At 36.8% G+C, this 15024-nt stretch overlaps 1 protein-coding gene across 4 annotated transcripts in view; it reads left to right on the top strand.

Annotated features, from left to right (window-relative positions):
* Nucleotides 1-9646, top strand: part of LOC104365006 (hippocampus abundant transcript-like protein 1) — a 36207-nt gene extending 26561 nt beyond the window's left edge. For all 4 annotated transcript variants that reach the window (XM_032992908.2, XM_032992906.2, XM_032992909.2 and 1 more), the window contains 3 exons: nt 598-695; nt 3572-3729; nt 8017-9646. In XM_032992908.2, the coding sequence (XP_032848799.2) occupies nt 598-695; nt 3572-3729; nt 8017-8220 (460 nt within the window). In that variant the 3' untranslated portion in view covers nt 8221-9646. The remainder of the gene's footprint in view (nt 1-597; nt 696-3571; nt 3730-8016) is intronic.
* The last annotated feature ends 5378 nt before the right edge of the window (nt 9647-15024 follow it).

Here is a 15024-nt window from a genome sequence, read left to right as displayed (position 1 = left end):
TAATTCTACTAGATCCAATCTATCAATCAGTTACTGGACGTCTACCTTTTTCTTTTTTTTTTAACATGTCATTATCTTGCTATAACTATATTCAACCTTGGAAACTATCTAGAGCTTTTTTTGTTGGAAAGCTGTAAGCAAAGTGAATTAGAACTGTAAGGTAGAACAGCTTTTTTTTTTTTTTTTTTTTTTAACAAACGTTGTCCCATTCTCAGTGATGAATGCTTGTTCTTTATCAGAGCACTTCCCAGTGGGTTATACAAGTTAGACATCTTCCTCACTGGGACACCTCGTGAAATTCTTCCTTTGTACAGCCTTTGGAGGGGGAAAGCCCTTCACTCACTCCCCTCCCCTCTTTTCCTTTGCTGTAATAGCTACTTTAGGACTAGCTAGTGTTCCAGCAAGCTCACGGTAATTTGTGAGAGGGGAGCCAGAAGAAGGCCCTGACCAGATAATTTGCAGTCTAGGTATTTTAGTGAAGGTAGTTTTGAAAGGGCATTAAGCCTTAAATGCAGGTACATTTGTGGCCCTTGTTGGGAGGCTGCGGAGAAATTATATGGGCAGTCTCATTTTTAATTAAAATTGTGTTTAACGCAGGATGATGTGGGCAGCAGGAGCTGTAGCAGCAATGTCAAGCATTACATTCCCAGCAATCAGTGCTCTGGTTTCACGAAATGCAGAGTCAGATCAACAAGGTGAGTATTGAATGAATTTCTGTTTAAGTGTCAGAATCCTTTCTTGGATGACTCTTCTGTCTAGAAAGCAGAACACTTATCTAGGTGTACTTCTCAGGTATGGTGATGAATAATGAGTTTCTTATAGTAGTAGTTGTGGAAGTCTGCCAATCTGTGTAGAGTGGAAGGAGGTACACAAATTTATCAGATTTGCATTGCAAAATACATAGTTTCTGTCTGACCAGCTATTTTTCTTCTGGCTTCTTGTAAAAGTGCTACAAAAGCAACAAAAAAAGAAGTGGTAACTTTCATATTTCTTCCTTCCTCTTTTAGTAAAAGTAATATTCTCTAAGTAGATAGTGAGGATTAATGTAACAATATAATCTTTTTAATTGAGTCTAAACCCCACATTTCACCAGATCAGAATAAACCCATACAAGAAGCTCTATTCTGTGTGGAAAAGTTGGCCCTATTTGCTATAATACTTCAAATTTTCAAGGAATAGAAATGGAAGTTTAGGTAAATAGTTGATCTGAGAAGAGAAAAAAATTGATTTTGCTGTGAAGAGGATTGAGCAATCAGAAGCAACTCTTTGTTTAAAATGAAGTAAGGGAAGGAGTCATCACAAAGTATGACACTTGGATACAGCAACTGAGTTTAGTGTTCTGTTTAAAAAAATCCTGTATATATAAATCATACATATCAGTCTTGCTCTGACATTGTACAACTTAAAGTTAGGTAAATGCAGGTGATATGGGGAGGTATAAAGGAGGTGCAGTTCTAGGAGGCAGATTTCTATTGAATTTGAAAAATGCAAAATACAGTATTTTACATGGCTTTTTTTTACCATTCCCCTCTCCCGATTTTTATTTCTAATAGAGACATTAAAAGAGTTTTAAAACACTTGTTTTCTATTTATGTCATGAATTGAATAGTTTAATTAAGTTGACAGAAGTCTTTGATCTTTTATTTTACATAAAGGAAACTACTGTTTCAGTTTAGGCATACAATAGTTTCTAGAGTGAAGTTCTGCCATCTAGTGGCACGAAGACTTTAAGTGTACATGTCAACCTATGGGGAAAAAACTTGGGACAACTTTTTGGCATATTTTCTTTCCCTCCATTTTACATGTTACTCCCTTAAGAAGGAAAGGGATACGCTGACTACTAATATTGTAAAAACAGTGTTCTGTAAAATATTAATCTGTTAAGTTTGTAAAAAAACTTTTTACACTGTTGTCACAATGACTTAGTGAAGTTGAAACAGAAATACACCCATAGAATTTTGATTAATCAAGCTTTAAAAATAATCTAATTCAAACTACAGAAAATCTAATATTGTGAACTTAATGCAGTACTACTGAATTTACTGCCTTGGTACTTGGTACTTAAATAAATCCTGGTTTTAGACTGGTGAGGGCAATAAATCTGTTACAGTTTGTGCATGTTTTGGCAATACCAACACTTACCCCGTAGACTTAAACATAGATGTATTACTCTAAATTTCACTTGAAAAGAAATTGAGAAGGTACCACTTTTAACCTCTGCTTTCTTTATTGTAGGCTTTGGCTGAGGTTGAGAGAACTCTAATACAGAAAATTGGACTTGCACATAAATGTAGTCACACATACTCAAAACGCAATTCAAATATTGCTTCCACTAGCATGCAAGTACAGAGACATAACTGTGGTCATACAGAGGATTAATTTAATCCAGCAAAGTTATCTTCAATATGTTTCTTATGATCTTAGAATAATTGAGATGTGCTATTTTAGAACAGCCATCAGAATGCACTTAAAGCTGTTGGCTCTGAGTGCTTGTTGTGGTTTGAGCCCAGAGGGCGACTGAGCACCACACAGCTGTTCACTCACCCCTTCCCTGTCAGGAATGGGAAGGAGAAAATAAAGTAAAAGGCTCCAGAATTGACATAAGGACAGGAAGGGGTGGCTCCCTCATTATGGTCACAGGCAAAAGACAGACTTATTAGGGGAAAGAAAAGAACATCAATTTAATTCAAACACTAACAAGAACAACACTTAACAGACAGCGTGGGACAGTGAGAAGCATCACCACATTCAATATCAGCTCTCCTCCCACCCCCTTTCTTCCTGGGCTCAGCTCTGCTCTCCATATCTCTACCTCCTCCCCCAGCAGCGCAGGGGGCAGGGGATGGGGGTACAGTCAGCTCACCTCTCCTTCCTTCTTGGGAGGTGGAGTGATCGCTGCACACTCTTCCCCTGCTCCATGTGGCTCCTCTCTCACTGGAGACAGTCATCCATGAACCTTCTCCAGTATGAGTCTTCCCCATCGGGTGTACCTGTTCCTGAGCTTATCCAGTGTGGGTCACCCCCACATGTTGCAGTCTTCCCAGCGTTGAACCACAACAGTGGGGGCTGCTTCTCCCCTCAGGGTCGTAGCTTCCTTTAAGCATAGCTGCCTGTCCTGCTGTGGGCTCCTCCACAGGGTTCAGGTTGGCCTCTGATCCACCATGGACTTCCATGTGTGGCAGGAGGGATGGCCCTGCTGTCTCACCATGGGATACAGGGGTCTCTGCTCTGGTGCACCTGCTCCCTTCCTCCTCCTTTCTTCCACTGACCTGGGTGTTTGTCGTTTTCATAATTCTTTCTCACAAGTCCCAACCCCCTCACATGTTCCCCTTCTTAAATACATTATTGCAGAGGTGCAGCAATGATTGCTAATTGGCTCGGCCTTGGCCAGAGGTGGGTCCGACTTGGAGCCAGGGGAGCTTTGAGAAACTTCTCACAGGGGCCACCACTGTAGACCTCTTCCCTGCTGCTACCAAAAACCATGCCACAGGAACCCAGCACGGTGCTTAACTCTTGGTTAAAAAAAAAAAATAAAAATTTGTACTTTTTTTTTTTTTCTCTTCTCCATTAGGTGTTGTCCAAGGAATAATAACTGGAATAAGAGGTCTGTGTAATGGCCTGGGACCAGCACTATATGGCTTTATTTTCTTTCTGTTTCATGTGGAGCTCAGTGAATTGCCACCTGATCAGACTTCTGGGAAAAAAGCAATGCAAGATCCCAGTGATGAGGTGGGCTTAAAATTTGGTGTGAAATTTGCAGTGCAGAACTCACAAGGGTAAAAATCTGTCATTTTTAGTTTATTTAAAGTTTTGATATCTAATTCTTCAAATACTTAATGCTCACTTGTTAGCTTTATTAACTATTAAGATAACTCATAATTTAAATTTGATAGTAAATATTTAGATTTAAAGTAGTAGCAGCTTTGATTTCAGTATTCTAATAGAACCAGTTAACTTCTTTTGATGTAAATGTACTCAAAGCACAGCTGTAATCCTGAATTACAGTGAAACATGAAATTTTGACAACACAGGTCATTTTTGGTAACTCAGTAAATTGCAACAAGTTTATCTTTCTACCTCACAGCAACAAGCTTCATTCTTGTATACAGTAATTGGGTATACAGTTGAGATACATACCTTTTTTTTTCAATGGCAGTGACAATGCTGTTCATCACCTTTCCTCAACTTTATGAAGCCTGAGTGTGAGGGAAGTCAAGCCCATACATCATTTCTTTGGAACTCTTCTATTCCTTCCATATTTGTTTCAGGTCTACATTTTTGTCTGCTTTATTCTTTCCTGCTTGTCTTTCAGAATATCAAATAAATGCTTACCAGAGTTTGGAGAGTCTTATAGACCCCTTTTTTTTTTTTTTTTTTCTGCTTGAGTGCTCTGATCTTTTCAGTTACAATTTCATTGCTTTTTCAAAATACCAAGAACGGACTTTCCAGAGAGATGATCATCTCTGAGCTTGTCATTAAGATGATTGAGACAGACAGCAAATTAGCTGAATATGTAAATAACTGGTAGCTGTTACTGTGGAAACAACTATTTGTTGTTCATCTCCCAGTCTGTGCATCTTTCCAGTTATTAGCTGTAACCAGTGCTTGAACATACTGCTCACTGCAGTGCCTATGCTGGAGTGCTTTAAGCAAATGGAGTGGACTTTAAGGGAGCAAAGGCAATCTTTTTCTTGTACAGAAAGGAAAATGTAGTAAAATACGCAAAAACTTTTATAGTTGTGATTTCAGGTTTTCAAGAGATTTGTCATGCTTCTACTAGTTAAAATTTTACTCTTGGACTCTGTATTTTAAAGCATCAAATCACATAACCTTTTTTGCGGGCATGGAGTGTGTTGGCTTTTTGACCTTGTACACACATTTCTGTATGTACAATGTAATTCAGTATGTTCTGTTACTTTAAGAATATCCATGTGGGTTTTTTTTTTTTGTTTTTTTTTTTTTTTTTCTTTTTTGTTGAAGTAGCCCAGGTGTATTAGAGTGGAACAACAGACTCTTCCAATAAGTTATAAATGAGTCAAAACTTCTGTTGTGTAATTTTCTACAGCTTATAGTAGAAGAAATTCCTGCACTGAAGCCTAATGTATGAGCTTCCTTATAAAATAATGATTTTTCTAATCTGTAAGTGTAAATTAAACTGTCATTTCAGACATCCTTGTTTTCTTGAAAACCTACTTAATACATAAGTAGGCATTTTTTTAGTTAGCAGCACAGCAAAATCACTAAGTATTTGCATAACTAAGACTGCTTTTTATTCCAGTTTCAGTAGGACAGCTCTTCTGTTTGATTATGTATCTACTCATAAGCTTTGTTAAATGTCTATAATTATATCTCTCCCTGTTAATAGTTACCAGATACCTAACATGTAAAACTATAATTCAGGAAAATAACAGTACAAGTATTTTTTCTACTAATTCTTATGTTCAAGTCTCATATATCAGTGGGAAAGATCTCCACAATTTAAATATTATATAGCTTCAAAAATTGATCTAAGCAAAAAGAGTGACAGTGAAAACCAGGGAATGCACCAAGATTAGACAATGAAATTACAACACTAGTACTAGTATCTCTGCAAGGGTTTGCAAGGCCCACATGCGAGCTGTCTCTTGATTTTGTTCAGTGTTTTAAATGATAACCAGGAGTTGCTTTACAGGTATACGTAGTTTGAAAAATGTTTTCTTGATTTTATTAAGTGCTAATAAATGTTCACTAAGACCACTTAAACTTGTTACTAAAATACAAGTACCTTGTTATAAAAAGTTAGTAAATGTTTGTGGAACTGCAGTTACCTGATATAATGTGTTTTAGTCTGTGACAAGCATTGTTGATTTCTTTTCTTCCTTTGACGCTTAAGCTTGTGTTCTGCACCTGCATGTCAAAAGCTATGAGTCTATAGGAACTCAGCTGAGAATGCACTGCTGTTGTGCTGAGTCTTGTTCAAACCCAGTGTGCTGTTAAGGTGGATTAAAAACAGTTCTTCCTCCTTTGTTCCACTACTGTAGTACTGAGTGTTACTGCAACTGCAGAAAATAGATTTGTTATCAGAAATAGATCATTTATATAGGTATTGTTAAAATTATTAATGTGGAGAATACTTTTTTTGTGTAACTTTTGATATATATTACTTTGAGAGGAAGCTGTGTTGTTCCATTTAAAAAAACCCCCACATTTCATTTTAACTTAACTAGTGAAAGCTGATCACTGTCATAATTTAGTATTATACCTTTCAGATGCAAAGTATTCTGTGGTCACTGATGGACAGAATTGTTAGGTATAATGGTTTTATAAACCTTCATATTCAAACAGTAGTGACAGGAAAGTCTGGATGCAAATTTCAGTTATTTATTATGTACAGTAAATGGAGGAGAATATATCCTAGTGGTCATTTCTGATGTTTTTTTAAACAGCTTGAACTTCATTTTTTTTCTTTTTTTTAGATTTGCCTTTAATCATTCAGTTTTGTTACTCTAGAGGACTTAATAGGATTTTACTGAGTATCACTTTTTTATTCTTGTGGAAGTAGGAGATTTGCAGTGTTGCACTTGTGGTTCTGTTCTGTCGAAGAAAAGATTGGATGCACATATTCAAGAAAGGTTGTGTATCTGCTCTGCAGATAAAAGTTAAGCCTATCTGTCTTAATTCCCATTTAATTAACTGTTTTCAAAACTGGAGAGACTAATGAGGAGAGTGAGGTATCATCATTGTAATTACCCACATGGAGCCTTTACAGCAAACAATGCAGTCATAGGCTCTGACTAGAAAGTAATAACACTTGGCAGTGCAATGAACAATAACTGCTTTTCAAAGGTTCTTACGCCCTTCAGTGAAACTGCAATAGTGGAATATTCAAAAGCTGCTTAGATAAATCAGCTGTTATACTACAAAGAAAGATACTAATTTATGGAAGTTTATTACATTCCTTCAGTACTTGTGGGCTTAGCATCACTTGAAGATTTAAGTAATATTGTTAATGTAAATTCTGCTAATATGATTATATACTTTATATTTAGAGGCTATCAGATGAAAAATTAGGCCTCTACTTGTAAGAAGAGTTGAAGCAAGGGAAATAAGCCTGTTATGGCATGCTTAATGGCAGCTACTTTCCCACTTCCTATTAGAATAACTTCCTGTATTTCACTTGGTAGAAAAAAAAAATAAAATGGATTGACAAGTTTCATATTCTGATTTTTATTTAGTTTTAGTTGGCAAAAATACAGAAAAATTATTGAAGATTAAAAAAAAAATGAAATGTCTGGATTGCTGAAGCTTTCTTTTGTAGAGTTTTGTCATTAAACTTAGCTGGTTTAAAATTAGTCTTATAACCCCTTCTGGTGTTTGTTTTTTACTGTGGTTATGAAATGTGGGTAAGCTGTATTTTAAAATTTAAAATACACTGCTTAGAAGCAAGAGAGAATAACTCCAACTGCCAAGTTATCATACATGCCAACAACCTGTTTCTGCAGTGAGAATGGTGTGTACTGCATAGCCTGCTGTTACTTTCCTCAGTCATGTATTAGTTTTTGGGGGTATTTGTCTTATTTGGCTAACCTGATTATAAACTATGTCAGCCATGGAAGCAAGTGGAAAAAGTGAATTTAAGTTAAAGATTTACTGAGCATTTGTACTTCTGGATGTTGAAACTTTATCCTATTAATATTCAGAGGAGTCTTGCTGATTTAACAGTGATGTTGCCTAAAGAAAAAAATATCAGAGTAGCATCAGTCAATGTCTGTTTCACCTGCTAGGCAATCCTATTGTCAGTTGATGGTTTTGTGATTTGTTTCTTTTTTCTTAGATCAGTGTGCAGATGAAGTGAGGAATTCTTAGGGATTGTGGATGCAGAAAATTCACGTTGCAGTGGACATAACTTGTTTGCATAAACTTTATAGTCACTGTAAACGCATCTCCTGTTATCTTCTGCCTTAATGATACAGTGGTTAATGCAGAAGTCAGTGTCTAAAACTTCATGAATTCTTTGATACGCTTGTTTCCCCACAGAGAGCAATCATTCCTGGTCCACCCTTCCTGGTTGGAGCATGCATTGTTCTTCTGGCTTTTCTAGTCGCCTTATTTATTCCTGAGCACAGCAAAGCCAGCAGTGCCAGAAAACACAGCAACAGCATCAGCAGTACTCTGAGTAACAACCTAGACCGAAGCAGTGAAGAGGACATTGAACCACTGCTGCAAGATAGCAGTGTATGAAGGCTACCTTCTGAGGAGAATATGGTACAAATTCATGCACGGAATTGTGGCTCTGGAGGCTTAGTGGGTTGTATGGGGTATCGGGCCTCTGAAAGGAAGGCAGCTGTGTACAAGGGAAGGCCACATGCTATATGGTACTTGAGGTTGATACCACATTTGCTGGAGGGTTTCTTTAGCATGGCAGGTCACAACTAGGTGTGATTCTACCCAGTACTTGACTGCAGATGCTGTGTCAAATCCTGGTATTGGGTAGAAACCTGAATATCAAACATAATGGAATTTTTTTAAAGTTTGAATGTTCACTTCCCAAAGTTGTATCCAAAATAATCAGGTTTGAGGCAGAGTGGTTTCTGCCACCACTGTTAGAGGTTGTTTTGTGTTTCTTATGCCTTTTGTCTGCATGTAGGCCTCATGATGTGAGAGAGGGACTGATCTGTGTAGTTCTGGTATCTGAAATAGTAGTTACCAATAAAAGTAACTAAATTTCCTGAAGACACATTCTCAAATATTATTTAGCAATGAGACATCCAGTAGTTAGCAGAAAGCAATGATGAAACTGAGATGACTTCTGAGTGTGTATGATCACACGTGACAGTCATTACCTGTAAATGAAAGTCATATTGAGGTCTTAAACCCACATTCCAGAACAGTCAGTTCTGAGCAGTTAAAGCAAATCCAGATGGCACCTGAGAGCGCTGGTCGCAGTAATGCTTTGCTAATAAAGAACAGAACTTTAATTGTAAAATGAGCAATGTCAGAAATATGGACACTCTGTGACTTCTGAGGTAGGAAAAACAGTGGGTGCCAGAGTAGTTTACATCAAGAAATATGTATATTTATTGCATTTTGTCACTTTATCTGCCATATAAAATAATCTTTTTTATTAATTCTTTTCACTCCTGCCTTAACAGCTGCTTACTGTTCAGTTATTAATCATATTTAGCCTTCATATCACTGTCTTACTTGCTGAATCTCATGGATACATTCATATCAAATTTCCTTTCTAAAAGATGCTTTAAAGGACTTATGAATGGCTACAAATGTGCTAATTTTTAGAGACATTTTATGAAAAATACACAGATTTATATGTATTTTGCTGCAGTGTAAATGGACCATTAAACCCAACTTTAATGAAGTACTCCTATGAATGTTTTATATGTATGCAATATATGTAGATATTTGTAAGGAGTTTTAATTTTTCCAGAAGGGGTGCAGTGTAAATCATGTATTTATAAATATAATGAGGGTACTGACAGATATACAGTTTTTTAAAAGGATTGTGTATTGACTGAACAAATTAAAAAAATATATATTTTGAAACTTGTTCCACACTGAGCAAAGATAACAAACCTTTTGTACAATGCAGTTTGGTTTTTAAGTTAATAAGCTTCCTAATGCATAATAAATCTACATCTTAAGCTTTTTAGGTTTCATGTGTAAGTGTGTGTTCTTCCAGGTTCACTGTTGTGCCTTCCCTGCTTCAGAACAGAAGTGGTTTAATCCTAATGCTGGATTGCAGTAGCTGAATTCTTGGTGTACTGTTCTTTTGTGTCTGTGTCATTGAGAATGGTGAAAAGCATGCTTTGCTCAGAAGTCCCTTTGGTGTCTGACATGGTGTCTACTGGAGTGGAGAAGTGGAAAGAGTGGAAGGGAGTTGGTTTGAAAAAACAAACAAAAAAAAAAAAAAAAAACAAAAAACAAACCAAAAAAAACACTCCACCAAAACCAAAAAAAGGTACTGTTAATCTGAACAGTACTACAGAATGAAGATGCTTTTTCTAATGAGGCTTAGATGTTTCTTTTACTTTGCATTACTTAATATTCAAGCCTGGGCTTTTATCTTGGAAATTTTATTTTTGCTGCAGGACAGACTCCAGTCAGGTAGGTTTTACACGATCCCAGTGTGGAATGCCTTAAGCTTGATATGGAACTTAAAAGATTGCATGGTATGTTAGTGTTAAAAGTAGCAGGTGTCAAATTTATTACTGCTAATATTATTCCAGAAATGAGTCAAGTTATAATTTTAAAAATACAGTTTCAGAATCACAGAATAGTTGAGGTTGGAAAGGACCTTTAAAGATCATGGGGCAGGGACACAGTCCACTAGATCAGGTTGCTCAAAGCCACAATCCAACACTTCTAGGGATGGGACATCCACAACTTCTCTGGGCAACTTGTTCCAGTGTCCAAACACTCTCATCATCAAAAATTTCTTCCTCGTGTCTAATCTAAACCTTTTCACTATAAATCTGTTGCCCCTTGACCTGTCACTACAGGCCCTGGTAAAACAGCTTTCTCTGTGTTTCTTACAAGCTTCATTTATATACTGAAGGGGGTCTCCCGAGAGCCTTCTCCAGGCTGAACAACACCAACTCTTTCAGCCTTTCTTCGTAGGAGACGTGTTCAGACCTCTGACCATTTTCATGGCCCTCCTCTGGACCTGCTCTAATGTGTCCATGTCTGTCTTGTGCTGGGGAACCCAGAGCTAGATGCAAAAATACATTATGAGCGTGTACCCATACTGTACATATAAATTACATGCATGTACTTCTGTACTAGTAAAGTACATTATAAAAAATAAAAAAGTGAAAGAAGGTGACATTAAACAATTTTAAAGTATTTTTAGTGTTACAAAGTACCTTTTTGCTCTTGCTAGAAAATAGTAAGTGATGCTGTGAAATACGATTCATTATTTTTGATTGGTTTAACACTGTGGTACAGAAATTCAAAGGTCTGGTTTCAGGTTCAATTTATTTTGGTACTTGGTTTTAGTGGCTGTCATTGCTGGAAAAGACAGCTCACAAAGATACATAGATCCAAATGGAGGAAGTGTGTTGTTGCCTGTGTTTACTAAATCCTGATGCTCATTTTTCAATCCCAACCACCAATTATGCAAAGGTGTTTGTTAAAATTCAGCTAGTAAGTTTCCATCTTTCCCAATGTCAATCGGTTGTTCTTGCAAGCTAACTGGAAGGTCTTGATTTTTTGTGGTTTTTAACAAATTTATTGAAAACCCACTAAAACTCTTTATTTGGAAGATTTTTAAAGAGATTAGAAAATTGTTTCCAAGTTGAGGTGTACAAGTATGAGAGTTTTTCTAGGTGACACTTCTGCACTACTTTCCATAACAAAATCACATGTTGATGATGGAAATGTTTCCAAATTTGTGTTTTCAAAGTGCTCTCTTCATACAACAAATTTCCTTAAAAAAGCAGTTATTTTCTCAATCATTGTTGAAATGTCACCTTTACCTTGGAGAGACAGATTAAATGTTTTTATTTTTCTGAAGTATCAGCCTAGATAGCATAGTACTGACAGGCCCTTTTCATCACAGAAGAGGTCAGCAGATTTGGAACACTCACTTGTCTTTCTATGAAAAATGTGTACTCATCCTTAAGTTTGACAACTCTTTTAAGCATTTTGCCATGAGATGACCAGTGAACCTGTGGTACAAAAGACTTTCATGGTCACTCCACATTTTTTCCAAAGTATTTTAAAGGTTCTAGTATTGAAAAGTCTTGTTTTATAAAATGCACCACATTGATGGCATCATGTAGCACTCTTGAGATTCTGGCAGCAACTTACTTGCTGTGCTGGCTTGCTCATGAGTGAATGAATTTCACTATTGCTGTAATCTTATCCCAGGATCCTTTTTTTATTCCAGTCAAATCAGCCACTCCATCAGTGGTTACACTTACACAGTTTTCCCATAAAACAATTTTTATTAAAGAAACTGTTTGCTGTTGACAATATGTTTTCCCCAATACCTCTTTTCTTTAGTGACTGACCAAAAAAGTTGTTCTGCATCTATTTAATCATTTTAAAAATCTAGCAAATACCATAAACTGTGACAGGTTAGGAACACCTGTATTTTCATCCAGCTGTGTAAGAAACCTCTCATACCCCATAACTTCTAATACTTGTTTCTTCAAGCCTTCAGCAATGCTTTCTATGAAATTTTGTAAAGCGCTTGATTGATGTAAAGTACTTGATTGGTTATTGCATGACTTTAAACATTGCTGAAAAAAGTTATAAAGATTTGTCTTCATATCCTGGATGGTTATTTCATAAATTGCCTGCTAACGCTGATGGCTTCATACTATGATTAGCGAACACCTAAAGGCACAGTATACACTTGAACAGAGGTTCACTGTTAGCAATAGTGGATGTAAATTCATATTTCAAATATTTGTCTTGATAGTTTTGAATTCCTTTGGCCAACTTTTTGTCAAATCTGATTAGATTGTAATTGATACTACCGTGTGATGTGGTTGATGAAGGGCGCTTAGCAGGAGCAGGAGTTTGTTTGTGCTTGTATTATTAGTGTTACCTTCAGTTTGCAGTAATATTTTCAGGAATCTTTTTAAGCCTGTTGGCCATTTTGTGAGAGTTAGTTTTGTTACAACTAGATAATATAATCCGTAGATCCACTTAATTGGGCACATGTCAACTGCAGTATGTCACAATACACTGAAGGCAAACGAATTAGTGAGGGTGCACCTGTCAGCCCCCCTCTGTGTTGTGAAGCACCCACTCTTCCCCCAGGATACTTTATGCACTGTCTGATGTGCGACCACCTGACATACAGACCAAATGAGGATGCCAGTGTCAAGACATATTAAATATTAGTAAAGCTTGATTTATTTCTTACATTTTTAGATAAAAAATAAACAGAAGTTCTAATATTTTCTTCATGCACCTCTGGGGTGCAGGATACTTGCATGTCTCTAGAGTGTTCATCCCCCAGTTGGGAGATCACTGCTGCTGAGCATTTTTTATTCTAGTGTAAGAACGTGCAATAACAGTAAGACAGTGCCTCACTTCCTCAGGGAGGTTACAGCTGTGCTTCATTTAGGGCAGCTGCTGGTCTTCACTTGTGCCGAGCTGTGCTTGGCCAATCCAGAGAAACACAGAGAAACAAAGTTCTAGTTGTTCAGGTGCAATGTATCTTCTCTTTCCAGGAGAAATCCGACATAGTCTTGCCCCGACAAAAGTAGAGAGGGGGAAGAGAGATGAAAGTTCTGTAAAGCTGTGCTTAGGGTACATGTTTCCTTTTCCTCTGTGCAGAGATTTTGTGCTGCTGTGTACATGCATTTGTCAAAAATACGTTACTGAAGTTTGATTATAACATACTGGGATATTATAATAAACCATTGTTCTAGTATGTTAACAAGTGTGTTAACCAACCTGTTATATATACTGGCATCAGAATGTCTTTTAAGCAGAGGAGAATTTGATTTAAAAAGTTCAAAAATACCGCCTGCTCACACTTTCATGTTGATGTGGTCCAAAAGCCTTCACTTGTAGCATCTTCCAAGCTTAATTGGCTAAACTCAAACACTTCCTAGTCAATCTGAAAATGTCTGAGAAGCAGGATGAGAAGACAAGCAGAATTGCCTCTTTTTTTATATATATAATTGAGGAAAATGAGCATGATTTCTAGTCTTGTTTATCAGCATGCTGTCTCATGTGTTGTGTTTAGGGATCCTTGGTGTGGAGGAGATTCATCTACAAGTAGAGAGAAAGGCTTGAATCCCATGTGTTTAAAAGAACTAGATTAAACCAGTTTTTTATTTTCTAGACAATTTCTTTTGAATAAAGGTTGCAGAAAAGAAGGTACTATTCTCTCCTTGCCTCGAAAGAAGAAGTCTTGCTCCATTCTGTAAAAGAACACTTTGCAAGAAGATGATGGAAGATACTGGGGAAGATTCAAGATATGCTCCCAGGCTTAGCATTGATACTCACTGGCCCTTGCACCTTGTCTGTTCTGTGTTGGTATGAAGGTGCCTTCTCTTATGCATTGCAAATTCAGCATCAGCAACTTAAAGCAAGAGTGATAAAATCCTTCCTTAATATGAAAGTAATTGCTGGATCAGTTGCTGTATCCCTGAGAAGTATAGAGCTGGGCAATGTAAATGCAATGGACTGAATTATAGTTCTAACAATTTTGAAGTCAGAGTATTTTTTATAACCCTTGGTTTTGTTGGCAGGAAACAATGGCCACCTCTGATTGCATACCCAAATGAGAATTTAGGCTTATGGATTTCAGGAAGTTGCTGGTATCTGAAGCATCCCTTAATTGCTGCCTTATGTATCCCTTAATACTTATATATCAATATAATTGTGTAAAAAACAGAATGTAAAGGGAACTGTGCTGCTAGCTCTGCTCCATCTGAACGAAGGCAAAAATCTGCTCAGAAGGACCTTATTCAGTGATGATACAATGAAAACTGACAGCGAATAACAGGCAAGCAACATCAGTCATGTCAAATGACTTCTACACATGTGAGAAGTGTTGATGTTCTTGAAAACTTTGCTGTGGTTGCATTGTTTTGTCCGGAAAATCTGTTTTACATGCAGACTTTGTCTTACAGGTAACTATATTTTCTTTCCCCTCTCCTCCTCCCAGTTTTGCTAAAGAGTATTTTGAAGCATATTTTTATACTTTGCAGCAAAATACCACAGTCTTTTCTGAAAGTGATGAGTTCTCTTTTGTTAGAGATACTTAATCATATATGGAGGTGTCTGCTGTATGATATGTAGGTACCACTTTTGACAACTTGATACCTTTTCTCACTGCAGTGATTCAGACATCCCTGTGAAAAATAATGAGGGAAAAAAAATTACAAAATTGTTCTAGTAACAGACAGAAATGTTAAGCACTGAAGAAAAAATTAAACATACAGGTCTAAGCACACTTCCATGTTGCTTAAAACTCCAAAGCAGTTTTTTTCTTGCTGTCTTACTTTTTTTATGCTTACATAATAACTGAAATGTATTTGGTAATCATCAGGTGCATCTGTA

Source organism: Tyto alba, unplaced genomic scaffold (genome assembly GCF_018691265.1).
Source record: "Tyto alba isolate M040663 unplaced genomic scaffold, T.alba_DEE_v4.0 Super-Scaffold_13, whole genome shotgun sequence".
Taxonomy (NCBI): domain Eukaryota; kingdom Metazoa; phylum Chordata; class Aves; order Strigiformes; family Tytonidae; genus Tyto; species Tyto alba.
The sequence above is the reverse complement of the archived record's forward strand: the minus strand, read 5'-3'. Positions and strand labels throughout refer to the sequence as shown.